This window comes from Odocoileus virginianus, chromosome 8 (genome assembly GCF_023699985.2).
Source record: "Odocoileus virginianus isolate 20LAN1187 ecotype Illinois chromosome 8, Ovbor_1.2, whole genome shotgun sequence".
NCBI classification, from domain to species: Eukaryota; Metazoa; Chordata; class Mammalia; order Artiodactyla; family Cervidae; genus Odocoileus; species Odocoileus virginianus.
In genome coordinates this window covers 11,757,700-11,785,163 of record NC_069681.1, presented here as the reverse complement: position 1 = coordinate 11,785,163, position 27,464 = coordinate 11,757,700, and the positions used below count along the sequence as shown (strand labels likewise).

The 27,464-nt window shown below is 43.5% G+C and overlaps 2 protein-coding genes across 2 annotated transcripts in view; one reads left to right on the top strand and one right to left on the bottom strand.

Moving 5' to 3' along the window:
* TNFSF11 (TNF superfamily member 11) overlaps positions 1-20,632 on the bottom strand; it is a 42,204-nt gene extending 21,572 nt beyond the window's left edge. The window contains exons 1-2 of the mRNA XM_020907801.2: positions 20,385-20,632; positions 13,072-13,239 (exon numbers count right to left, since the gene is read on the bottom strand). Coding sequence (XP_020763460.2) covers positions 13,072-13,239; positions 20,385-20,600 — 384 coding nt within the window. The 5' untranslated portion in view covers positions 20,601-20,632. The remainder of the gene's footprint in view (positions 1-13,071; positions 13,240-20,384) is intronic.
* Positions 20,599-27,464, top strand: part of LOC110146790 (uncharacterized) — a 31,110-nt gene continuing 24,244 nt past the window's right edge. Inside the window, exons 1-2 of the mRNA XM_020907802.2 lie at positions 20,599-21,034; positions 23,192-23,269. Coding sequence (XP_020763461.2) covers positions 20,599-21,034; positions 23,192-23,269 — 514 coding nt within the window. The remainder of the gene's footprint in view (positions 21,035-23,191; positions 23,270-27,464) is intronic.

The window sequence follows — 27,464 nt, the reverse complement described above, 5'->3', positions numbered from 1 at the left end:
ATGCCTTAAAGAACCACGCTTGGGAAGGCCCTTCAGCCCTTAAGGAGAATCTTCTGGGCACTGATAATGTGGCCAGCTTCTGGCAATATTAACCCGTCAGCTGCTTGACGACATCAAGAGCAGGGCTGAGCACAGATCACTCATAAGTTCATTAAGCTGGTTCTTTAAACATTCCTTGAGCACCAATTGCATGCCTGCCACTGGGTAGAGAAACAAAACATCACAGAGTCTCCGCCCTTGGAAAGCTTGCATTTGGGTGTGTCAGGCCAGCACCAGGCCCCTGGCGTTGATGCCATGCTGGGGTGAATGCAAGAAGCCCCAGGTGTGACCACAGGGGTTCCTGACCCCAAAGGTGGGCAGGCAGGCATCACGGGGGCTTCCCTGGTGGCTCAGGTGATAAAGAATCTGCCTGTCAATGCAGGAGACCCAGGTTTGATTCCTGGATGGGGAAGATCCCCCGGAGAAGGAAATGGCACCCCACTCCAGTATTCTTGCCTGGAGAATCCCATGGACAGAGGAGTCTGGGGGGTTACAGTCCATGGGGTCACAGAGTCAGCCGTGACTGAGTGATGAACACTTTCACTTTTTTGTGTGTAAAGTAATGGCTGAGCTAAATTTTGAAAAACAAATAAAAACTGTACACAGAGAAGCCTGGAATGGCACATACAGACCATGCATGAAGACCTATACTTCATCCATCCGTCCGTCCATCCATCCGTCCATTCCACAGAGCTCGCTGATGGCTGCAAGGGCCAGGTGTCCTGCAGGAGGCCAAGACGCTGTGCACCCAGGACAAACATCCTCTCCGCCCTCACTGCGCTTAAGGCACAGCAAGGAGGCAGGAAGTGGCGGAGGGGAAGGGCGCAGCCAGGCTAGGAACTTCTAACCCTTTAGTGAGATGGGGCCGCTGAGCACAGCCAAGGGAGGGTGAGGAGATGGAGCCAGAGGACAATGAGGCTGGAGAGGCAGAGGTTGGAAGGAGGGTCCCAGAACACAAAAGACTTGGTGTTCCATTTTCAGCAGCTCAGACTTTATCCTGATGACTACAGGGTCCACTGAAGGATTTTCGTAAGCAGGAAAGTAAGTGACATGTTCCAGTTGGCATCTGAGAAATCGTTGAGTTGCAGAGGGTGAGCTAGAGGCAGTGTGAGTAGGACAGGGCGGCCGCCTGGCAGTGGTCCAGATGAACAGTGACGATGGGGACAGTGATGCCTGTACTGAGGGGCCAACGGTCCTGACACAGAGCAGAGAGAAGCGCTTGAAAGTTTAGGAGGGCGGGAGAACCCCCAAGGTGAGGGTGGGGTAAAAAAGTTAGAGGAAGCCTGCAACACCATCTTCTGGCTTCTGGTTTGGGGTGATGGGGATGACGGCTCTGTCCTTCACCACAAAAGGGGAAATCAGATGAGATACGCGTGGAGGAGAAAAGGTTCTGAGTGCATCAAGTTTCTGATGAATATGAGCTTTACAGTTTCTAATTATCATGATTATTTTTACTGCTGCTTCTGCTATAATACCACCACCATCATCCCGACCATCACTAATACCACCATCATCACCACCACCACCAATACCACCACCATCACCACTAACATCACCAATACCACCACCATCACCACCATCAAACGTGCCATCACCAATACCGCCATCATCACCGCCACCACCAATACCACCACCATCACCACTAACATCACCAATACCACCACCATCAACCCTACCATCACCAATACCACCATCATCACCACCATCAAACGTGCCATCACCAATACCGCCATCATCACCGCCACCACCAATACCACCACCATCACCCCTGCCATCACAAATACCACCACCAATACCATCACCATCACCCCTACCATCACCACCACCCCTACCACCACCAATACTACCATCATCGCCACCACCACCAATACCACCACCATCACCACTAACATCACCAATACCACCACCATCACCACCATCAAACGTGCCATCACCAATACCATTACCAATACCACCACCATCACCCCTGCCATCACCAATACCACCACCCCTACCATCACCAATACCACCACCACTACCACCATCACCCCTACCATCACCAATACCACCACCACCACCACCATCACCCCTACCATCACCAATACCACCACCACTACCACCATCACCCCTACCATCACCCCTACCAATACCATCACCATCACCCCTACCATCACCAATACCACCACCACCATCACCATCACCCCTGCCATCACCAATACCACCACCATCACCCCTGCCATCACCAATACAATCACCATCACCCCTGCCATCACCAATACCATCACCATCCACCCCTGCCATCACCAATACCACCACCATCACTCCACACCCCTGCCATCACCAATACCACCACCAATACCATCACCATTACCCCTGTCATCACCAATACCATCACCATCACCAATACCACCATCACCACCATCACCAATACCACCAGCATCACCACCATCACCCCTGCCATCACCAATACCATCACCATCACCACCATCACCCCACCATCACCAATACCACCATTACCCCTGCCATCACCAATACCATTACCCCTGCCATCACCAATACCACCACCACCACCCCTACTATCACCAATACCACCACCATCATCACCACCATCACTGCTGCCATCACTACCATCACCACCATCACCACCATCACCCCTACCATCACCAATACCACCACCATCACCACCGTCACCCCACCATCACCAATACCACCATTACCCCTGCCATCACCAATACCACCACCATCATCACCACCATCACTCCTGCCATCACTACCATCACCACCATCACCACCATCGCCCCTACCATCACCAATACCACCACTATCACCCCTACCATCACCAATACCACCACCATCACCGATACCATCACCAATACTACCACCATCACTCCTGCCATCACCACCATCACCACCTAGTGCACTCAAAGAGCAAAACCTGAGAACTGAGAGAGCACCCGAGTGATAAGGAAGCTACATGAGGATGGACCTCTCAGACCTTGAATCTTGAAAAGTTTAAGCAAATATTTTCTGCCTGGTCACCTCAGATATGGGCTTCCCAGGTAGTGCAGTGGTCAAGAATCTGCCTGCCAATGCAGGAGTTGCAGGAGGCCTGGGTTTGATCCCAGGTTGGGAAGATCACTGAAGGAGGTTATGAGAACCCTGGAGAATCCCCATGGACAGAGGAGCCCGGCGGGCTACCGTCCACGGGGTCACAAAGAGTCAGACAGGACTCAGCGACTGAGCACAGCACACGTCTCAGATCCCGACTGTTCTGTGCAGCTTCCAAGACCCGTCTTCCCCATATCACACGGGCTGAATCCTGCTTCTCAAATACACGCGTGTCACTCACCAGTGGCTCTCACCTCTTCATAAGATGCTTGGTGGTGGTTTAGTCACTCAGTCGTGTCCCACTCTTGAGACCCCATGGACTGCAGCCCACCAGGCTCCACTGTCCTGGATTCTCCAGGCAAGAATACTGGAGTGGGGTGCCATGTCCTTCTCCATAAGACACTTAGAACACCTCTTTGGTCAGTATTTACCCTGAAGCCTTCCTTTAGAGACAGACCAGCCCTTCTAAGAAAGATTTCCCAAATCACAGAGTCTACTCCCGAACTACCAAATCAGAATCTTTGTAACAGATCTGGGAGCCTTTCATTTCTGTTTTAAACAAGCTCCCCAAGTGATTTTTAAGATCAAGCCAGGTTTGGGAAATGCTGCTCAAGGGCACAGCATTCTCTCTGGCTCCGCAGGCTGGCCTCTCCTAGGATGAGCCACCCCTGGTGGAGCAATCCAAGCATCCTTCACCAGGTCCCCTCCAACTGAGGACCCTCAGTCTTACCAACTTCTGCAATTGCAGCCCAAGAGCCTATATCACATAATGAGATGCTCTTCTTTTAAGCATGTCCTTGGTCTTCTGTTTTCTTTTTTAATGTCAAGCCAGAATATCTTTTCTTCCACCCCTGGAGCACTTCTGGCGTGAAGATAAGCCCACCTCCTACAACACCACTCACTGGTTATTTCCCTTTTGCAAATCCTCCTACCTTTTGCCCTGTGTCTCCCCTGGGACTGAGCCCATCACAGCTAATGGGTCGTTGTTGGACAAAACCCAGTAGATGGCCTGGTTTTGTAGGAAAATTCTGTGGGTCATGCTTTGACTTTCCCATAAAGGCAGCTTTTATAAATGCTAGATATGATTGGGGTTGATGGAATTGCAGTTCCCAAAACTGTTATGGCAGAGATGAAATCCCATTGGAAAACCACTACATGACTAACATCTTGACTTGGGAACGTCAGTGCCCCCAAACCCCAAGTTGCCTTGTGGGTTTACAAGAAACTTTCTTGGGACACATACTTTTATATACAAAGGCAAAGAGATAATGAATGGGGTTTAATTTTTCCCCTTGTTTTTGTCATGTGAATTTAACTAAAAAGTAAATGAAAAATAATGTCTATATTAACAACTGCAATGATTATAATTTCATAAGTAGTTAAGATCTACTCAGTTTTACTTGCTTTTTCATAGACTTTAGTTTTAAAAGTGAGAATATGCTTCCTGTAATAATTGACATCGGAATTCTAAGGACCCGGCTTTACAGATGGAAAAAACAACCACTCAGTCTGATGGACTTTCTGGTTTTAAATTTATGTTCTTGAACCCACAAAACCTACCAAAAACTGGGAAAGTGAGAATCAAAATTTATTCAAAGATCTCAGATGCATAGGATTAAACAAAGCTTTGGAAGTTCCTCAGAAAGATGCATGCTATTAAATCTACTTTAAAATTTCTCTCTCTTTTGGAATCTAAATAATCCTAAAGTATACTTTAACTTTTAGAAAACAAATTCTTGACTGTTCCAGTTTTTTGTATACTTGCATATACATAGAGTTAACTCTTGTTCACATGGTGAGCCCACTTTCCTGCCTAAATAGGATTTAGTGAATATCAGAGACCAGTCATTGTCCTCTTAGAATCCATCCTTTCCTCTTTGCAACTAGTTACAGGCAACCATCTTTTCTCAAGCTTCTGTGAAAACAGCTGCTAAACCAGAAACTACAATGTGCAGTCCGCCTTGCATCAAAGTGTCTTCTTATGAGTAAGTTCCAGACAAGAAGACACTACTAGAAATGACGATGTCTCAGCTTCCAAGTACCGCCTTGACCCTTCCTTCCTCCCTTTCCACTATTGGAATGACAACGTATGGAGAAGACAACTTGGATCCAGAGATGAAAGTACCTGTTGAGGATGGAGGTGACTTCCTGCCAGCCCTGAACTTCCACCTTCAGATTTTTGCACATAAGAGAAAAAACTTCTATCTTGTTTCTTCCACTGAGTGATGGGTCTCTTTGTTATAGCAGCACAGACTATACTAAACAACAGTGAACGTATGACCAAGGGTCAAAGGACTGAAAATCTCTGGCTACATCATTCTCAGTATCAGGAGATAGTTTCACACATATTGTGAACCTTGAAAGACATGAGGCCAACTAACGTGCTGATTCCTGGGGAAGAAAATAAGAATTCCAGGTAATAAGAATCAATTATTCAATGATTATGACTCTGGTCTGACTCCCCATTTTCGGTAAATCTTTTGAGGCTCAGTGACCTACTGACTCCATAAAATGGTTAGTTAGGAAGGTGCTAACAACATAGTTTATTGCTAGTCGTCACCACTAGCTTTTATATTCTGGGGTGAAATAGAGAGTTTTGTAAGAGCATATAAGAAGCAAGAACCATGTTTTCAGTTCCCATTATAGCCCTGCCTCTATATAGGTTACAAGCCATGAAGGGGCAAAAAACATGATTAAAGCAAGAAGTTCAGCTAAAGATAACTTTCAACAAAATATGATTGCATAGAGGCAAAAGGAGAAGAGGGCAGCAGAAGATGAGATGGTTAGACAGCATCATCAACTCAGTGGACATGTATCTGAGCACAGTCCGGGAGAGAGTGGAGGACAGGGAAGCCTGGTGTGCTGCAGTTCATGGGGTCACAAAGAGCTGGACAATTTATCAACTGAACAACAGCAACAATGGAGGCATTATTGCTTTAGGCTACACTAGTAATAATTACCAACTATACCATTAGTAAGCAACCAACAAATGAAAATCAGGTGTATAACTTTATGAATGGCTTTATGAATTGATTGATGACCCATGTTTAATTAAAAAATTAGTTTACGGAATTTAAGAAGTCATCAATCCTTTATTTGTTTTTTCTCCTTCCATCTTGAGCCTAAGTCAGATGTGATATATTCAAATGTGAGCAAAAAGGCTACAGCTCTTGTGTTGAAGGAGCTGCAGTTTTGTTCCAAGACCTCTAAACATTTCTGACTGGGCGGTTTCTTGAGAGAAAGAAAAAGTTCAATGCTCCCAAACTTACATCCTTTTTACTTAAGTATTAAAACATTGTTGAATATTACATACATTATAAAATATTCACAAAGATATTCTAACGCTAACATTAAAAAATACATATACATATAAGGGCTTCCCAGGTGGCGCTGGTGGTAAAGAACCTGCCTATCAAGGCAGGTAGATGTAAGAGACGCCAGTTCGATTCCTGGGCTGGGAAGATCCCCTGGAGAAGGGCATGGCAACCCACTCCAGTATTCCTGCCTAGAGAATCCCATGGACAGAGGAGCCTGGCAGGTTATAGTCCATAGGGTCACAAAGAGCGGGACACCATCAAAGCCACTTAGCATGCACGCATGCATACATGTAAGTCACCATCCTTCCTTCCCACAACCTACGGGGTCACCTTGAATGCACTGAACCCCTCACACTAGAGAACAAGGTGATTATATGATTTGTATATGGATTCTCTGCCCCATATCACCCTTTCAGATACATTTCAAAAAAGGTTAGGGAACTTTTTCATGTGAAATTAGCAAGCGAGCACAGAAACCATCAGAGCTTCCCAGGTGGCACTAGTGGTGAAGAACCAGCCTGTCAATGTAGATATAACAGGCATGGGTTCCATCCCAGGTCAGGAAGATCCCACGGAAGAAGGCATGGCAACCCACTCCAGTATCCCTGCCTGGAGAATCCCATGGACAGAGGAGCCTGGGGGGCTATGTACGGTCCATTGGGTCGCAAAGAGTCAGACACGACTGAGCGACTAACACTTAACAGTAACAAGAAGGAGAGTTACCTCCCCGGTCTCAGGATATATGAATAGTGTATAAACTGGGCCTGGCCGGGAGGTCTGAGGGCCACGCAGCCCTGCTCAGGCCTGAGTGCCCACATCGCTCTTCAGCCTGGCAGAGGCCAGAGAGGCCACCAAAGCCGGAACAAGAACTGCTTTATAAATTGGACACCGTATTTGTGCTAGCGTTTTCTTTATTGTCATAGACTGTTATGACAGACTTCGTAAATTGTGGTTGGTAGAGCTGGATCACTAAGAGGCTTTCAGAGTTCTGTGCTAAAGGGAAAAAAAAAGCCAAGAAAACCCAGCCACAAACAAAAAAGGGAGAAAAACAGCATTACTAGTCTGACCAAAGACGGGCTGGGTAAACACCAGCTTTTGCACACACAGAATGTGATACTGTGCTTATGTCTAGCATTTGTTACCACTGGACGGGGCGAGCTCTCAGTAATGACTGCAGCCGCCAACGTCGTTTTGTTTCATGGGTTCACCCAATATCTGTATTAGAACTAAAACTAAGAGACACACCTACCTATGCATGCCTGCTACGACTATTCTATTTTTAGCATCAGCAAGAGAAATGAGAAATCTGATTATTCTGGCAAGATGTGTAGGCTGTCACATTAACCAATAATCTTTATCATAGGATAACACATTTGGCAAATCACTATTTGGCCAAGGTAATGTGGCTCAGCTGGTAAAGAATCTGCCTGCAATGCGGGGGACCTGGGTTCGATCCCTGGGTTGGGAAGATCCCCTGGAGAAGGGAAAGGCTACCCACTCCAGTATTCTGGCCTGGAGAATTCCATGGACTGTACAGTCCATGGGGTTGCAAAGAGTCAGACATGACTGAGCAACTTTCACTTCACTTCACTTCAAGGGAAACGTAAATCCTTGGGTATTGGAGAAGTTATAGCAAAGTGCCTAGCACAGTAGCACCCTTAAGAAACACTGCTTGATTCTAATGATAAGATATAAATAGCACACATCTTCTGCCCACAGAGTCTCTTGTCTGGGGCAAGAAATGGCATCTTCTGCTTTCAAACACATAATGGTATATTATGACAGCTTCTTATTCTTTAAAAAGGATTACCTGTGTGCAACATTGTTACCAATGAATAACAGGTAAAATTCTATAGCACAACAAAAATAAATGTGAAATTAATAAAAAGTTCTACTCATCCCATGGGCTTTCCCAGTGGCTCAGATGGTAAAGAATCCACCTGCAGTTCAGGAGACCCAGGTTCGAGCCCTGGGTTGGGAAGATCCCCTGAAGGGAACAGCTACCCACTCCAGTATTCTTGCCTAGAGAATCCCATGGACAGAGGAGCCTGGTGGGCTACAGTCCATGGGGTTGCAAAGAGTTGAACACGACTGAAGTGACTTAGCACACACGCAAGACCTGAGGTTAACACGATCACTTTTTAAAAATAGCAAACAAACTGTCCTAATTCCATTCTTTAATAACCTAAACTATACCCACTTATACAAAATAATTTATATTATATTAGATTATATATACACTTATATATACACACAATCATACTCACACACACATGCAGTGAGGTCTGCTTTAAGGTGTTTGTTCTCTTTTATGGATTATGACTTGGCACAGTTCCATCTTTACACTATCCAATTCTGTTTTAAATGTCTCTGTAGAGTTTACTAGTTTTATTTTCATAAGCTTTGTATACTCCTTGTTACATGCATTTTTTGGGCTTTTTAAAAATTATGAATGAAATCTTTCATTCATGTTTTCTGATTATTGTTTGAAATGGGGACAGCCAGTGACTATTACCTACTACTTTTGCAAACTGATTTATTTTTCTTGTAGCCTCTCAGTTCCCTTGAATTTCCCCAAGTATACAATCACATCACATTCAAATTCTACCTTCTCTGTATTTTATTTCATTCCTATATGTAATTGCATTTGCTAGCACATTCTGAACAATGTTAAATAACATGGGGACAGTGGATATCTTCGTTGTGTTCCTGATAGTGAGAGAAATGCTCCTATTTTTCATCATTAGCTAACTTTTAGTTTGAGCTATTTAGGATAACATCAAGAAACCAACTAGTTCTACTTTCTAATGGATTTTAAACATCAGAAATACGTGCAAAATTTTGTCACTCACTTCTCAGTATCTAGCAAATGATGTTTTTATTCTTTGACCTGTTAAAATGAATCATCCTTGCATTCCCATAAATAAACATCAATGGTATCTGTTCTTAATATTACTTATTTTCTAAATTATCGTGGCTGATTTTGAATACTTATTTTTTTCCAGAAGAAACCCAAAGTATAATTTTTAAGAACCAGGGTACCAATGAAATTAAAAGTTTGTCTTCTTTCCATTGTAAGGAGATTCAATATATGTTGATCTAAACAGAAAATTAGGAAGCAATCATTTACATAACCAGAATTACTTTAATTAGGGGTTCAGTTTTGAACTAATACATTACCTCTAGTACATGTAATTGTTTATAGATAGGTTACTCAATATCTCAGAGGCAGGATTAAAAGCAGACTAATAAAAATGAAACATAGGACAAAATAATAAAAATGAATTAGAATTTGCCTTTCTCTGTCTGACTTACTTCACTATATATATTCTCTAGGCCCATCCATGTTGCTACAAATGGCAGTATTCCATTTCTCTCTTACTATTATATCACTTAAACATGGAATCTAGAAAATAATACAAATAAATCTATAAACAAACAGAAATAAACTCAGGGACAGAAAATAAACTTATAGTTACCAAAGGGATAAAAGAAAGAAGGGGCAAATTAGGAGTATTGGATTAACAGATACAAACTACTATACATAAAATAGCACAGGGAATTATATTGAATATCTTGTAATAATCTATAATGGACTACAATGTGGGAAAAATAACTGAACTACATCACTGTATATCCAAAACTAACATCATATTCTAAATCAACTGTACTTCAATAGTAAATTGAGTGTTAAGATTTCACAGTGTACAGCTCAGAAGTCCCCTCAGTAAGTGTGGATCAGAATTTTTTAAGAGAATTTTAAATTAAGGGTCTTGCAAATGTTATGTTTTTCCTCCCCTAATATACTGTCCTTCACATCACAGCTTATAAATGCCTTAAGAACAGACTCTCTACATTCTAAATTACTGTATTATTAAACCAAGTCTAAGTCTTAAATAGACCTGGAAGTTTCCTAAGGATAATATGTACTTAACACGTTAACTGCTGCTAGTAATAAAAACATCACGGTTTTCTGCAACCTGCTTCAGTGTTTGCATTGTCTTAGGAGGAAACCCACTCCAGTATTCTTGCCTGGAGAATCCCATGGGCAGAGGAGCCTGGCAGGCTACAGTCCATGGGGTCACAAAGGGTCGGACATGACTGAGCGACTTCACTCATGCAATTTTAGAAAAATGATCAAACGTACTCTATCTAAACTTTAAAAATATGTCTTTGATTAAATCATCAACAATAACAATGAATTAGTAATAATGGTGGTAAAGCAATATATAAATATTTAATGAGGGCATACTTTATTTCCAGGACTGTGCTTACGTCCTTTACATCTTTTATTCAAATCAACCACAATCCTATTACAGAGGGATTGTGAACTCCAGTCTTTAAAGGCGAGGAAGCCAGAGTGAAGAAATATTAAGTACTTTCCCAAGATCACATTTATTCAAATATAAATCTGTCTGACTTCACATGCTACAATTTCTCCCACAAAATATACATGACTTAAGATGATACAAGTGTGCTAAGTCGCTTCAGTTTTGTTGGACACTTTGCAACCTTGTAGACTGTAGCCCGCCAGGCTCCTCTGTCCATGGGATTCTCCAGGCAGGAATGCTGGGGTGGGTCGCTGTGCCCTCCTCCAGAGGAATCTTTCTGGCCCAGGGGTCGAACCCACATCTCTCACATTTCCTGCACTGGCAGGCGGGTTCCTTACCACTGGCACTACTTGGAAAGACGGGAAAGTGACAGTAAAAATGTTGGCTGCTCGGTCGCGTCCAACTCTTGTGACCCCATGGGCTGTAGCCCTCCAGGCCCCTCCGTCCATGGGATTCTCCAGGCAAGTGTACCAGAGTGGGTCACCATTACCTTCTCCGGAGGATCTTTGCATCCCATGGATTGAACCATGCCTCCTGCATTGGCAGGTGGATTCTTTACCACTGCGCCACCTAACCTAAGATGAACTATAGCAGTCATTCAACTTCCAACTGCTTCCAATAGTGAAAAATCAGATGTTACTCATTTTTCTCTTATTTTTAGTCGTTTAATTTTTTGCAAAAGCAGAGAAAGAAAATGCCATAGAACATTTAAAAATGAATTAAACTAATGGAATTACTGTTGCTATATAGCTCAAAAATTACAATAGAAGATCAAAAGATCAAATTTAAACCTACATTTTAAAATAGGCATCTGCTGCATAAAGCTAAGCAGCTACACACTAAATATAATGAAAATGCAATATTTTTAAACAGCATTCTTATAGATATTAGAACAATATATAGTTCCTTGATTCTATGATACTTATTTTTTTATATTTCAGAATCTCTGAACTGGATGCAATAGAATCTGTAATAATTATGTTTAATTCTTTAGTCAAATTTTTTTTCTCTGTTTGTGATGCATGAAATCATAAAGTAAGTTGAAAATTCGTGGTATCTTAAATTTGTTGAAATATAGGGAATACCAGCCTGAAGGGTTATACAAAACAATTTTATCTCTCCCTGCCTCTATATCCAATACATATCCTCTTTTTAAAAAATGTGATTACTACTTGTGAATTTTTTAAAAAGAAACAAATCAAATTTCAACTTAAGTTTGAGGCATTTGAGAAATTAAGAATTTACTGTGAGATGATCAGAGATAGCCCAGGGAGTTGCAAACTAGAGGTTGGGATGTCCGAGCAGACGCAGGAACCCATGCAGATGTGTGTTATGCGAGGAAGCAATGTGGACCAGTCCTTGGTGGAGTTAGTAAGTAAAATAACACCAAGCCTGCAGAATTCTCAAGGGACTGTATCCAGGAAAACAAAACAGGCAGTTATTCCAGCGTTTCTCCACTGAGGCTGTCAGCGTAGAGAAGTCATTTGTTTTCTGTGTCCCCATCTCCTCCCTTCTCACTCAGCCCTCCTGGAAGATGAGAAAAGGACCAGAGAATTTCCCTCTCCCCCAGCATCAACTCCTGCTCTACTTCTCTTCCCCCCGCAAGTCGGACAACAGAGGACCAGCTAATACTTGTTCTCCACAGAGCCCTGGATCCACAGATGGGGAGTAGGGGATCTTCCCATTCCAAAACCCAACATAAAGGAAGCAGCCAGTAGAGAATCCTGTGAGCAGAGGGGATGGTTTCTAAGGCAGGGAATTCAAACTAGCACACTGACTCACTGAACCACAAACCATCCCTGTCCTCCTTCCAAGAGTGAATTTAAATGCCTCCTCCAAAATAAGAGAAAGAAGAGAGAGAGAGGAAGGGGAGAGAAAGGAAAGAATATTTGCATGAACACCGCTGGTCACTATAATTAACCACTCAGTCATGTCCGACTCCTTGCAACCCCATGGACTGTAGCCTTCCAGGCTCTTCTGTCCATGGGATTCTCCAGGCAAGAATACTAGAGTGGGTTGCTATTCACTTCTTCAGAGGATCTGCCAGACCCAGGGATGGAACCCAGGTCTTCTGCATTACAGGCGGATTCTTTACCATCTGAGCCACCAGGGAAGCCCAATTAACCACTACCAACTCCAAAAGAATTCTGCTAATCCCTCAAAAAAAATTCTCTTTAGCTCTCTTACAAATTATTAAAATCAAAAAGAACAAAGTCAACAGCACTTAGCCAATTTTAATTTTCAGTATTAGCAGAGTCAGTGAGGGCCCTTGACTTATCATCTCAATGTGGACTCACCTTCTGCACAGCTGCTTGAAAAGCCTGTTTAATTCTCTTACACGAATCAGGTATTAATTTTGAGTCTTGACTCTCCAGAGTTGTGTCTTGCAAATCCGTGTTTTCATGGAGCTTGAAAATTCTATTAATGCAGTGAGTGTCATCTTCTGATATTCTGTTAGGATCCATCTGAGAGGGGAAAAAAGTGTGAGGACATAAGAGTGGTTATCGTTGATCATTCTGCTGTTGAGTCAAGTATGACTAAGACAACAATTAATTCTTGAAAGAATGAATGCAGGTCCCCAACAACTAACAACTAATACAATTACCCTTGAGCTGGTGCAAACACTGACTTCTAATTTGTTTTTATGAGTCTCTGACTATCATCCACAACACACGCGCACACATGTAATTCATGGGGAAATTATCAAAATTGTCTGATGTTATTCAAGTCCTCACTGAGGGGAAAGGCATCGATGAAATTACCGGTGTTGAGTACAGGAAGAGCAAGCCTTTTAAGTCCTAAGGAGCACGCTATGTGGGATTATGAAGCCCACTTGGATATTCAAAGCATGAAACTTACATAAATCAGGTGAAATTAACATCATGTTCAGCTGCCATTTTGTCCTAGCCTTTTCCCTTAATCAATGTGTGTTTTAATCAGCCGAAGAAATCCATTTCCTAGCCCCAGAGAAAACCTGAAGCCAGAAGCAGTTTCCCTTTTTGTTGAACCTCTCACCAGTTTTCTCAGACAGGAGAGCTACATCTGTCAGAAGGTGACTAAAAACGTGTTTGGTGATACTTGGTATCAGCTGGGGTGAAGAGGGCTCATGAGCAACCTATACATATTCACGCTGAGGGAATGCTAAAATTCTTGGAGTGCGTGGGGTAGTCTCACCCAATACATCTCCACAGAGTTATCAGCTGGTCGCCTAGTTACAACAGGTACCAGCACAAGCATTTCTTTAAGCATTACTCTTAAAATTGTCTGCCAGCTCCTCCTGGGGCTCTGACGACTCTTTGTAGAGGTTTCAACTGCCAAGTAGAGAGAAGAAGTAATTAGCTACCTAATTGTTTTACTAATAGTCGCTTAATTTATCATTCTCTTCTTTCAAAAACTTCAAGGTACTTCATGTGCATTTGCTTTTTAGGTACAGGCTAGATTAAAAAAAATTTTAAAAGGGAGGGGGGGAAATTACATAAGTCTGCAATATCCAAAGCACAGTCAATTAATACCAGGTCTCTCAATTCCTGGTTTAATTATCTTTCTAAAAGTCAGTGGAAGATGTGCAGGTTTATGAACCAGCTGTCAGAAGTAAACTAAGTACCCTACCCATATCCAAAACTCTCAAAACAAAATGATAACCTTTCAACAAATGTGCACCCACCAATGTAAATTTTATCATTCCACTCTTGTAAATTAAAGGCTTGGTAACGTCTATAATCACGGGACAGGTGTCACTCAGGACGCAAAACTACTTGCAACCCATATTTATCTTTTATGTCTTTCAGATAATGAGTACAAATCATAATATCTGAGACTTCATATATGGCAAGCTTTCAATTCCACAGTTCTGTTAAAAAGCTCACTTACACCAGTAAGTTTCCCACAAAACCAGAAAGGCTTGGGCAACTGATATGAAAGGTCACTGGGTTTAGACCTCAAGAAAGAAGATTCCTGCGAAGGCCTCAGCTGGCTCACCACCAGAAAGCCGCTGAGCTAAAGGGACACTGTGGTATTAGTGGGGAAACGCCTGGGGACCCTGACATTGGTTCAGCTCCAGCCCTGCTGACAAGCTGAGCGCCATCAACAGAAACAGCAGTCCCCATGACTCTTGCTATGGGCAGTAAGTCCTGTCACCTTCAGCGTTACAAGCTCAGCCAGATTTTGTTAGAAATGCAGATGCCCAGGCCCCACCCCGGGCAGTGCCTGTGAATCAGCATTCTAACTCAGATCCCAGGTGATGCTCATGCACGTTAAGGTTTGAGAAGTGATGCTTTCAAATACCAAAGGTACAAATATCAATTGTATACTATTAAAGTGTCTCCAAATTTCCTTGGACACCCACTTTAAAGTTTTTTCACAAGTAATACCAGCTAGCACAAAAATACTGATACGGTCAATGATGCCTAAAGGTTTAATGAAGAGAAATATGATGCAAAGATTTTAGTCTCTTTTCTCTTAAAAAACAGCCCGGCCCAGGTCCCACCCTGGGCCAATTTAATTAATATCCCTAAGAGTTGAGGTCAGCTGAATCTCTCTCCCCGAGTATATCTAACATGCAAGTGAGAACGACTGTTGCAGACAGTCTCGTTAGGACTTGTTTGTTGTTTAGTCGCTAAGTCATGTCTGACTCTTTGCAACGCCATGGACTGTAGCCCACAGTCTACATGCTCCTTTGTCCGTGGGATTCTCCAGGAAAGAATGTTGGAGTGGGTTGCCATTTCCTTCTCCAGGGGATCTTCCCGACCCAGGGCTCAAACCCGAATCTCCTACATTGGCAGGTGGATTCTTTACCACTGAGTCATCTGGGAAGCACAATTAGAGCTAATCATATATAAATATCACCAGTTATTTTCCCAAATGAAAGTGATGTCATTAAGTTTGATATTATACTCACTTATTTTGTTTACTTAAGGGTCATACATTAGAAACTTATTTTTAAATTTTATTTTATTGAATTACTGTTAATTTGCAATGCTGTATTATTTTCTAATGCACAGCAAAGTGATTCCATTTTATATAAATAGATAGATAGATATAGCGGTTTGCATCTGCTAACCCCAAACTCCCAACCTATCCCTTCTACACCTTCTGTCTTGGCAACCACAAGTCTGATCTCTGTGTCTGAGTCTGTGTCTGTTTCATAGATAAGTTCCTCATGTTTTAGATTCCACATATAGGTGATATCATATGGTATTTGTCTTTATATGATTTACTTCAGTTAGAATGATCCATCCATGTTGCTGTAAATGCCATTGTTTCATTCTTTTTATGGCTGAGTAATATTCCATTATCTATATGTACCATATCTTCATCTATTCATTTGTCAGTGGACATTTGTTTCCATGTCTTGGCTAATGTAAACAGTGCCGCTATGAACATAGGGGTACAAGTGTCTTAGAAACTTATTTCTAACCTACAACCAAATGTCTCTGTTATTCCGGTGGCCTTGCAACTCTCCTTGCCTGCAAACGGAGACCAGGAGGAAGGGCGGGGCAGAGGTGCGGCGGCGCAGGGCCAGCCATGTGCGTGCATGCTAAGTTGCTTCAGTCGTGTCTGACTCTCTGCACCCCATGGGCTGTGGTCCACCAGGCTCCCCTGTCCATAGCATTCTCCATGCAAGTATTACTGGAGTGAGCTGCCATGCCCTTCTCCAAGGGGTCTTCCCCACCCAGGGATCGAACCGAGGTCTCCTGCAGTGCTGGCAGACTCTTGACTGTCTGAGCCTCCAGGGAATCCCCAAATCACAGTAAACTGACTTACAAATGAGTTCACTGTACCTAGAAATGACTGAAAATATTAAGTGAATCTTGAATATCTGATTTAAACTGGACTTCAAAAATACGTTTATCAGATGGTGTGGTTCATATGAAAGTAACTCAGTCTGAAAGCTTCCTTGAAGCTTCATGGCTTGTAGGGTTAAATGAGGCAGGATGCTTGCCATCTGCGCTACTTTGTTTTCTGTTTTTTCAAGCCGACAGCCCCCACACACCTCCACATCAGACTTTTGGTGGTGATGGCTCCCCTTCTTGGGTAAAGAACAGCCCAGGGAGGTTGGTGTGCATGCTGGTGGTTTGGGGAAAGAGTTAAAAGGGAAGAGAGATTGCGTTTTCTGACAAACTTATCTTATAGCTAAGTTCTAAACTTTGAATATGGCTATATGGATGTTGTGTGTGTATATGTGTGTTTTTAAATACACATCAATATTTAAAAGGAACTTTTTGGAAGGGTTTTTTTTCTTTGTAAACCAAAGTATGAATACTATGTGGTAAATATATAGCACAAACCACATGCTATTTTTTCTTTGGCAAGGTTGGTGGGGGAAAAGCCAATCTACACTGGATCTAGTACTTTCATTTTTTTTTTTTTCTTAATCTAGGCACAAGCAGTCTGCAAACATTCAGGAGGCAGATTCACTTTTAACTATTCAAACATGACTTGAGAAAGGAAACTTGTTTTTGTCACTATAATTTTTTTCTTTTTTACATTATTTGGGGGTATTTTTCTAAATGCATTTAAAACTAAATTGAACTGTTTTCTCTTTGAGCTTTTTTAATGGGGTATAGCTAATTAACAATGTTGTGATTCCTGAGGATTTTCAGGACTTCCCTCTCTCACCTTTAAACAAAAACAATAAAACTGGCTCCATTTTCTTTCCTTTTCTTTTTTTACTGTAAACTGCAAACATGCTACCTGATATTAGATGATTTCATTCTAACTCAAAAGCATTCAGGAATCCCAAGTAAGTGACCCACAAACTGAGTGGAAATCAAAAGTCTATCTCTTATTTGGTACCAAGTTCTCATCCAAAGGAAGTGATGTAAGTGAAAACGTTCAACCAGTGTCAGGTCAAACTGGGTCTATTCTCCCAGCTAGAACTTACAAAGAAGGCTTCCAGCAAATGTAAAAGTGTAAAGAATTGTAGACTGAACCTACAGGTACTGACCATGGAGTTTCAACAGTTAGCAGTACATCTTGTTTCATCTATAAGCAACCATGTTATTATTTTGAAACAAATTCCAAACATTCTATTTCATTTGTAACTTCTTCTGAATGTATCTCTAAATGTCTAGGACTCCTTTAGATATCATCCTCAGCAAAACCTAACCATATCTAGTGCGATATTCCTATGAAAACATTGCTCCAAATATTACTTCGTTACTGAAGAAGGCAACTTTTTAAAAATGCAGCCCAAAGCTGGGTTCAGCATAATGGCTAATACATTGTGCATAAATTTTGAAGAATCCCCATCTTCATTACATCTAGGAAAACTGTACCCAGAAATTCAATGACATTAAATTCTCCAAATGAAATTTTTCTAGCCAGGCTTACTAACTTACATGTGGACTTTGGAAAAAATTGTTGAAAGTTTTCACTGTTATCCATGTGACGTCAAGACTGCTAAACAATCATGAGAAGGCTAGACTTCTCAGCCCACCAGACCACTAATACTGGGACTCCCTACAAAGAAGTCAATTTCTTCAACAGTCCAGCAAGTCATTGTTTTTGAAATGGTCACATTTCCATGGTTCCTGGTCCCTACAATCCATTCATCCCCTAGGTCTTTCAGTGCTGAATACTCACTTCACAATTCCTGCTATGAAAATGCCACAATGCTAAGGTGTTAGAAGAGATAAAAGATGGAAAAGCATTGGGGCTTCCCTGGTGGTCTAGTGGTTAAGACACCACCCTTCCAATGCAGGGGAGTTGGGTTTGATTCCTGGTGAGGGAACTAAGAATTCACATGCCCCAGGACCAAGAAGTAAAAATTAATTAATTAATTAAATTTAAAAAGAGAGAACTACTGCATCTTCTCTTTTCTCAATGCTTCTCTCTTATTTGACTAGGAATTTAAAGTCTTTTGTTATAGTCCCCATCATTACCTGGCATCATGCGTGCAACACAGTAGGAGGACACTGTATGTTGACTAAACAATTCTTAACTCATATTCTGTACCACTGAATAGTGTCGTGTGCAGTACAGGCCCTCAGTATATAAGTATTAAATGGGGGAGGGGGCAGGACCACACACCAGATGAGAAAATGGATATATCAGTCATTCTTGGCTGCAGCACAGTCCAATGAAAGAAAAATGTTTCATCACTTTCATATAGATTTGTGTAATCTAAAAGATCCTGATGCTGGGAAAGACTGAGGGCACGAGGAGAAGAGGGGTGACAGAGGATGAGATGGATGGATGGCATCACCGACTCTATGGACATGAGTCTGAGCAAACTCAGGGAGGGAGACAGTGAAGGACAGGGAAGCCTGGCATGCTGCAGTCCGCGGGGTCTCAAAGAGTGGGACCGGACTGAGTTGCAAGTAAACTACTTGAAAGTTGTAGTTTTAGAAAAACTTTCTCAACAGGAAAATATTTTTATTAATATACAAATTTTCTAAAATACTGTGCATAGTATGTCTACTTCTGTCTCAGTTCATAAACAAGTTCTACAAAATGCAAATTAGTGGATACTGAAAACTTCGCAAAAAGTCTATGATTACAAGTTCAGGACTCTGGCACATGTCAAAAACCTGTACAACCCAGGCAATGCCATGTTTCGATGCATCCAATTTGGTTTAGTAATCACCTTTGAATCTGAAAACCAATGAAGTCCAAACCCAACTCTCTTTTCCCATAAAAAAAAAAAAAAATGCACAGTCAGCCCCCCACTTCCTTTGAGAAAGAGTTCACAGCACCAGACAAGAATATTTGAATGAATCCAAGCAACTGCACAGCAATTTCCAAGAAAACACAAGAGCACAAACCACCAGAAAGCATAATGTTACAAATTTACCCCTTCCTTTCTACTATCTCTCTGCAGTCCCTAGCCGGTTTCCCCATCTTTGAAAAGCTTGGTTACTCGCTAGATCGTCGCCAGGCAGTGCCAGGGCAGAGAACTTCACCACCTCCACACACGTCTCGCTTCCTTCCTCCGCCCACCTTCGTGGGAAGACACGTGGGCCCTTCTCTCTTTTCACCCCGAGCGAGAGGAGCCCGTCTCCTAAGACAAGGCGTCCCTGGCCGCGCTGTGGCTTTCGGTCCATCTGCTGCTTTGGGCATCGCCACCCGATGCGCCAGAGGCTGCTCCAGCGCACGCACTGCGGCCTTCGGCTCCGCGCGCAGCCCCGCACGGTGTAAAGCAACCAGCCCCAGGACCCCACAACCTCCCGGGGGTGGGTGGGAAGGGAAACGGTCGGTGACGCCTAACTGGAGACGCTCCATTTTGTTCCTAAGTGAACATCAATAAGTTCAATCTTTGCTCCAAGGAGGATACAGAAGGGGAGAAAAGTGCGTAATCGTTTCCAAAAGAGGTGAGCGACCAATGCGGTCTCGCCGGGGGAAATTCAAACGCACCACTCCGGGCGAGCCCAGCCTGGGCTCACCAACCTGGCCAGGCTGCGCGCGCGGGGATTGAGGCCAGCGCTCGGGCCCCGCGCCCGGCTGACCCCCAGTCCCACGTTCTCTTTTTCTGAAGAGTCCCTTTCCCCTCCGGAATATGCAAGATCCGGGGAAGCCCAGCTGGGGGGAACCAAACTCCACCGCCTGCCAAGTGCTGGTGGGTCGAGGTAGGCGCGCCCCGTCCGCGCGACCCTGGGGGGCGAGCACTCACCTGCGCTCGGAAGTAGAGGAACAGGGCGACGCTGCAGACGACCTGGCCCAGCCCCAGCCCCAGGAGGGCCACGAAGGTGGAGCGGGAGGCGGCGGCGGCCGCGGGGGTCGCGGGCGGCGGCGGGGCGTGCAGCGGCCCCTCGTGCGGGGCGCCCGCGCCGCCCATCTCCTCCGAGCCGCGCAGGTACTTGGTGTAGTCTCGGCTGGCGCGGCGCATGGCCCTCGGCCCCCTGGCTCGGGCGCTCGCCTCCCTCCGGGGCTGGGCTGCCGCGCGCTCAAGTCCGAAGGCGGCGCGGAGCCGGCGCGCGGCCAGGCGGGCCTCGACGCGGGGCGCTCAGAACCGGGCGCTGCTCCGGGGGCGCGAGGACCGGCGGGGAGGGCTCCCGGCCGCCCCAACTCTTATAAACCGCCTCGGGAGGGCTGGCCCCGCGAGCCAACCCGCCCCGGGCGAAGCTGCCTCTTCCACTCCCACCCCGGGCTCGCCTTCCTTCCTTTCGCCCTCCCTCCCTGCCCCTCTCACTGAAAGGCCTCCTCCCTCCCCGTCGGGGCCCTCGTGGGTGGAGGCTGTGGGTTGGTCCAGCGGTTCCCAGACACCACTTGCCCGTCGTCTGAACGTCGAGGAGATGGGCTTTCTGAAAGTCCAAGAGCTGGGTAGGGGGAGAGGCGAGGGAATGCCTGGTCAAGGGTGAAGGTGTCTTTACAGACGTTCCTGAGACCGTCCGCATCCCTGAACCTCAGTTTCCCCTACAGGATTTAAAAAGTCGGACTTGGTGCTTGGTGATGTCTGAAGGCCCTTCCTGTCTGTCTCACCTCCTCTTCCCTCCCACGACCACCCCCCCCCCCCCAAATTTTTTTCTGCAGGAAGCATCCTCAGGAATACTGAGGGTGCAGCCTCTAGCATACAGGTTCCAAATATAGATTCTGATTATGTATTTTGGCAAGTTTAGGAAACCAGAACCCTCGCCCCCAAACCCCGGTTTCTGCACCCTCAAAGTGGCTTTAAATGAGCCAGATTTTGAATCTGGCAGCAGGAAGCTTATAGAAACCAAGTCAGACTTAAAAAAAAAGAAGAAGAAAGAAACGGTACAGAGAGAGGATCCAGTAACGCCACATATAGGGCCATAGATGTTAAGAGAGTTGGGTCATTTGCCATTCCTACCGCTTAGGAGTTATTTTCCTTCAATGTCCTAAAAATAAGAGTATACACTCCGGAGGTGGGCCACCCAGCAGGGCCCATCCTGCTGCCAATCACGAAAGGAGAATGTTACACAAAGCTGAGGTGGCCTTAAATGTTGGGTTTCCTTGCTAAGGAAAACTTTCTGGGGCTTTTTAAAAGTCTCTCTTCAGAATTGTGCCTTGGTGAGAAAATGAATATATGAACATTGCTCACAGATTTTGATACTTTTTCAGTAGGAGAGAATGGAAGTGCTGGCCAACATAAACACGGTTAAAAAGCTCGGATGTTTTCACTTTGTGTCCGTGTGTTTTAAGTTTGTGTCTTCTTTTTGCATAGTTTTCTAAAGGGCACTTCCAAGAGGGGAGATTTTTCACAATGGCACATCTCTGAGTCACCAAAGTTTGTGTTCTCAATTGGTCACTTAGAACTCAGCACGCTTTGAAGAAGAGCAACCAGGATGGGTGAAAAAGCACCCAAACGAATGAAATGATTTGTTCAAATTCAGATCAAACCCAGGGCTCCGTGGCAACCTAGAGGGGTGGGATGGGGTGGGAGGTGGGAGGGAGGGGACATATGCTTACCTGTGACTGATTCATGTTGATGTTTGGCAGAGATCAACACAATAGTGTAAAACAATTGTCCTCCAATTAAAAATAAGTAAATTTTTAAAATTGCGTTTCGCATTTATATGTGTATGCATCTCAAGTTTGATGGGGTAAACGGGAAGACAGCTTTCAAACTCTGGTGGAGAAACAGCAAACATGGGTCTGTTTCACGAGGTCCTGGGTTTCTTCTTACTCGTTTGTTCACTTTGGGAGATCAGGGTTGTTTCTCCTCTCTTCCTCTTCATTATTTTTCTTCTTTTGGGAAACAAGTCTTTATTTCATCCTTTTTGCAAATCTTTATTGAGTTCAAAGATTTTTGAAATGTGTGATAACTACTAAACCCGCAGTGATTTTAATGTATAGCCCTATCCATTCTTTTTCAGTGTTTTTTAAAATCTTTCTTTCTTTTTGGCTGCCTCGGGTCTCTCAGTTGGGGTGTGTGAGATCTTTCGTTGCTGTGCTGGCTGAGTAGTTAAGGTGTGCAGGCTTAGATGACCTGGGCGTGTGGGATTTTAGGTTCCGGGCCGGGGATGGAACCTGTGTCCATTGCAGTGGAAGACAGATTCTTAACCACTGGAGCACCAGGGAAGTCCCATTTTTCAATGCTTTATACAAGTCTTTTATTCCTTGGCATCTTGCTCTTCAGATTACAAGGCGTTCCCTCAACTCTCTGAGTCGTGTTTGGCCCAAACTTCCCTGGTGGCTCAGCGGTAAGGAATTTGCCTACCGACGCAGGAGACTCAGGTTCAGTCCCTGGGTTGGCAAGATCCCCTGGAGGAGGAAGTGGCAACCCACTCCAGTATTCTTGCCTGGGAAATCCCATGGACAGAGGAGCCTGGCAGGCTCCAGTCCTGTGAACCCTGTGAACATGGGTTCACAAAAGAGTTGGACACAGTTGAGCGACTAAACAGCAACAACAAGAAGACCCAGTAGCTTCATGTATAAGTCCCTAAATTACGTTCCTACAGAATTCTTCATGTGACACTCTTAACCGCATGGCAGTTATTTTCCTTTCTTATCCCAAAGATGCCATCCCACGATGTTCCGACACCCACAGGCTGGATTGGAAAGTCCACTGTCAATCCACAAGTTGCTTCTTCAATGGTAATGAAACTTTCCGACCTATTAATTTATGTGTTCACTTGGCAACATTTCACTCCCTAATTACTTGACATTCGCCTAATAAATGGGGTGGCCCCATGGTTGGCTTCATTTGGAAAATCCTGCATTAAACAAAATCACAGTAGTTGCACTTTGTTTAACACAGATCTTATCAGCGGCATTAATGTACACATGTATTTTGTAAATCTCCAATAAGGGGATTTGGAATTCTCTGTTTTCCAAAGAGTTCTCATCTTTTTCCCAGGGGGAGGGAGGCTTCACATACCAAGGGTTTAAGCAACGAAGTTGGGTCAAAAAAAACAAACAAACAAACAGATAAGAAACATCTATAGGACACGAATGGACAGTGCAACACAAATGGCCCGAATGTCAGTAAAACAGTCAGTAGCCAGGGGAACGGAGAGGGACTAAAGGAACCGGAAGAGGAGGGACCTGAATGAGGCCACGGAGGATGCTAAAGATTGTGTCAAATTGGAGAAAACCATTCAGATCCACTTATTTTTATTAATTTTGTATTGGAGTATAGTTGATTGACAGTGTTGTGTTAGTTTCAGGTGTATAGCAAGATGATTCAGTTATACATCCACATGTCTCGGTTCTTTTTCAAATTCTTTTCCCACTTAGGTTATTGCAGAGTATCAAGCAGAGTTCCCTGTGCTGTACAATACAAATCCTTCTTAAAGCATCATGCTGGCTGTCCAAGTTATCGCCACAGGCCTGCAGTTTTCTGTTCTTGCCAGGGCTTCCTGGAGTGCCCTTAAACCCCACTGGCCCATCAGGTGAACTCTCAAGCTGCTTACTGTGTCTTAGATCATCTTCTGGTTCCTACTGCCTTCCTGCTTCATGTTTTCCCCTCCAGCCTCACATTTTATGCCCCAGCGACACAGGACTGCTTGCACCCTCGCATTTTCTTGCCTTTGTGTGTGCTCAGTCACTCAGTCAAGCCTAACTCTGCAACCTCCTGGGACTGTAGCCCGCCAGGCTCCTCTGTCCTTGGGATTCTCTAGGCAAGAATACTGGAGTGAGTTCCCATTTCCTCCTCCAGGGGATCTTCCCGACCCAGGGATCGAACCTGCATCTCCTGCATTGGCAGGCAAATTCTGTACCACTGAGCCACATGGAAATCCCTCATGCCTTTATATCTTTGGCTCATTCAATGTCATCTGCCAGGATTGATCTGCCCTGACTTTTTCACCTGGTTATTGCCCTATTTTCAAACATTCAGTTAAGGTCCCTTGTCCTTATGAAGCTTTTCCTGCTAGCCCACCACCCTCAGGATGAGCACTACTTCTGATTCTTTATGACACAATGTGCATATGTTTATCATAGTTGTGAAACTTCTTTTCATGATCTTTCGTTTTCTTCTCTGTCTCTGCCTCACCCACTAGACTGCAGGCTGCGTGAGGTAAATCATGTCCTTTGTATTCCTTCTGCCTTCTCACAGTGCTTCATGAAGGTTTGTGGGATGAATGAATAAGTAAAAGAATATAATATGTTTCTGACATTCTGATAACAGAGGGCTGAACACCAAGTATTAAATAGGAAACTGCCTCAAATAACATCACTCTCTAATTATACTGATAACCTAATTTAACTGGGGAAACACGCAGCAAATGTAAGGGTCTATCATACCTGGACAATAAGGAGGCATAAATATAGAAATTTTAATGCTAATTCTGTAAAATTTTAATATCAAGCTTATAGAACTTAAGAAAATTTGAACTTGGGTGACTTTCAGTTTTATATAATTATCTATACTGTAGCAGCTTTCAAAGTTTTTGGTCTCAGAATTTACTTTCTTACAATGCAAACTTCCAAAAGTATTTTTTTTAAAAATGTGGGCTGTAGCTGTCAATATTTACCATATTAAAAATTCAGAGAAGTGTCTACTCATTTGTGGTAACAATATATAACATCATTTATGAAATGTGTATCACTTTCAAAATAAAAATAAAGGTAAATAGGATTGTTTATGCTTGCAAGTCTCTTTAATAGAAGACACCTGTATTTTCTTAAGTGCTTCTCTACTCTGATGTGGCACGTTTTTTTCCTCAATGTGTATGAAGAAAATACAGCCTCACACAAACATATAGTTAGAAAAAAGAGGAATATTTTAGTTGCTTTTCCTGATACAGTTATACAAGGTGTTTTCCTTTTCTACTACCGCCAAACTCAACAACTGGTCACTTCTTAGCCATTATCTGTACTATGGAATCTAAAACCTTCAGTGAAATTTTCCTCCTCTATTTCAAGACTATCTTTATCTCTATTTTTATTTGAATAAATCTTTTACCCAGGAATGACTTTGTAACATCAGGCATTGGTCATTTGGAAAGTATTAATTCACTGAGTCCCACAGATTTTCTAAGTATTGACCTATTTCATTATATAATATCAAAACCTGCATTCACTAATATCACCACTGAGTTTATCAGAAAAGTTTTTAGTATTGGGAAGCTGTTAAGTTCAGAGAGGCAAATAGGAGTTTTTTGAAATTCTAATTTGTCCTTGAAAGCTTGCATGGTCTTGGCAAAAAATACTGCCAGTTGCTTTTCTTAGATTGGCAGACTCACTTTGTTCATTTTTCAGACAACATCTGCCAAATACCGCAGTGTGAAAAGCATAATGTTTGTCATTAATTCATCTTGCAACTCAAACCAATCACTTGAGTGCTCTTTCTCATGACAGTCATGGTTACGTAGCAGAAGTACTTAACAGCATACATCCCATTTTGTTCCATGTAATACAAAAAGATGTGTATTCAAGTATTAAGACAGCAAAAATAATAGTTTTTACTCCATCAAGGATATTCTTACGTGAAACTGTCAAAAAAAACAACTCTGAAGTGTGTAGCAGCAAAGAACACATGACCGATAACACAGTTTCCGCATCAACTGTACTGCTTTATGCCCTGGCTCCATCATCTTACCCATCAGCGCAAATGCCTACAGAGTAGAAAAGCAAATTATGATCTTAGTATGACTGTGAAGGTAGCTTAGATCTTGAGGAGCCCTTGTAAAGGTCTTGGAGACCTCAGAGGTCTGAGGACCACATTTAGAGAGCCACTAATCCGTTGGATGGAGGCACATCTTGGCACTTTGTACACAGTACAGCCTAGTTCTGTTAGATATGGCGAACACTTGATCAAAAGGTCTTGGAGACATTTTTAAATATGTAAGAGAGAAAATAGAACTTGATGGCTGAACGTGAAAGGTGGCTTGCAGGAGTATTGGCTGGGGTAGCAGGGTGGATGTGCCCTAAACCCAGATAAAGAATATAAAAGTTTTAGTGATGAAGTCAGACATTGTGAATCTTCTTTTTTTGTTGTATTGTGCAGACCAGGGATTGGACCTGGGCCAAGGCAGTAAAAGTCCAGAATCCTAGCCGCTGGGCCACCAGGGAACTCCCAAGTCACTGTGAATCTTAAAGAAAGAGAACACAAGAGAAAAATTAGGTGTTAGGTAGATTAGGGCAAAAAGAAATGGTGAGTTTTATTTTGGACGCACTCTTCTTTCTCCCCTGAGCCTCTCTGTCTCTTCTGATCTCAGGTCCAAGCTGTTCAATGATTCTCTGAGGAGCCATTGAAATCCCCCATCTGGGTCTGACCTCCCTGAAAAATCTAACCCATCATTTCCATGACCCTTTATAAGCAATCTGTTCTCATCAAGTTCCCTTGTGATAACAAATGAACTAATAAACTAACAAGTTAACACTGATTTGTGCCGAAAGGCAGTTGAATTAAGCTTTTGTGTTTGCATTCAGTCCTGAAATTTACTGCCATATCCCTAAAGGAGTGCATTTCTTTTTAAAAAAACTTTATTTATTTATTTTTGGCTGCCCTGGGTCTTCGTTGCGTCTGTGGGCTTTCTCTAGTTGCAGAGAGAGGCCCTACTCTCTAGTTGCGGTGCAAGGGCTTCTCATTGTGGTGGCTTTTCTGGTTGCGGAGCGCGGGCTCTCGAGTGAGCAGCGTTCAGTACTTGTGGCACACTGCCTTAGTTTTCCCTCGGCATGTGGAATCTTCCCAGACCAGGGATCAAACCCGTGTCCCCTGCATCAGCAGGTGGATTCCCATCTGCTGAGCCACCAGGAAAGTCCAGGAGTGCATTGCTAATGGTAAATTATGAGACTCTAGGGAATCTTGAATGGCAAAGCGGAGGTGAAAAAAAATCTTGATCAT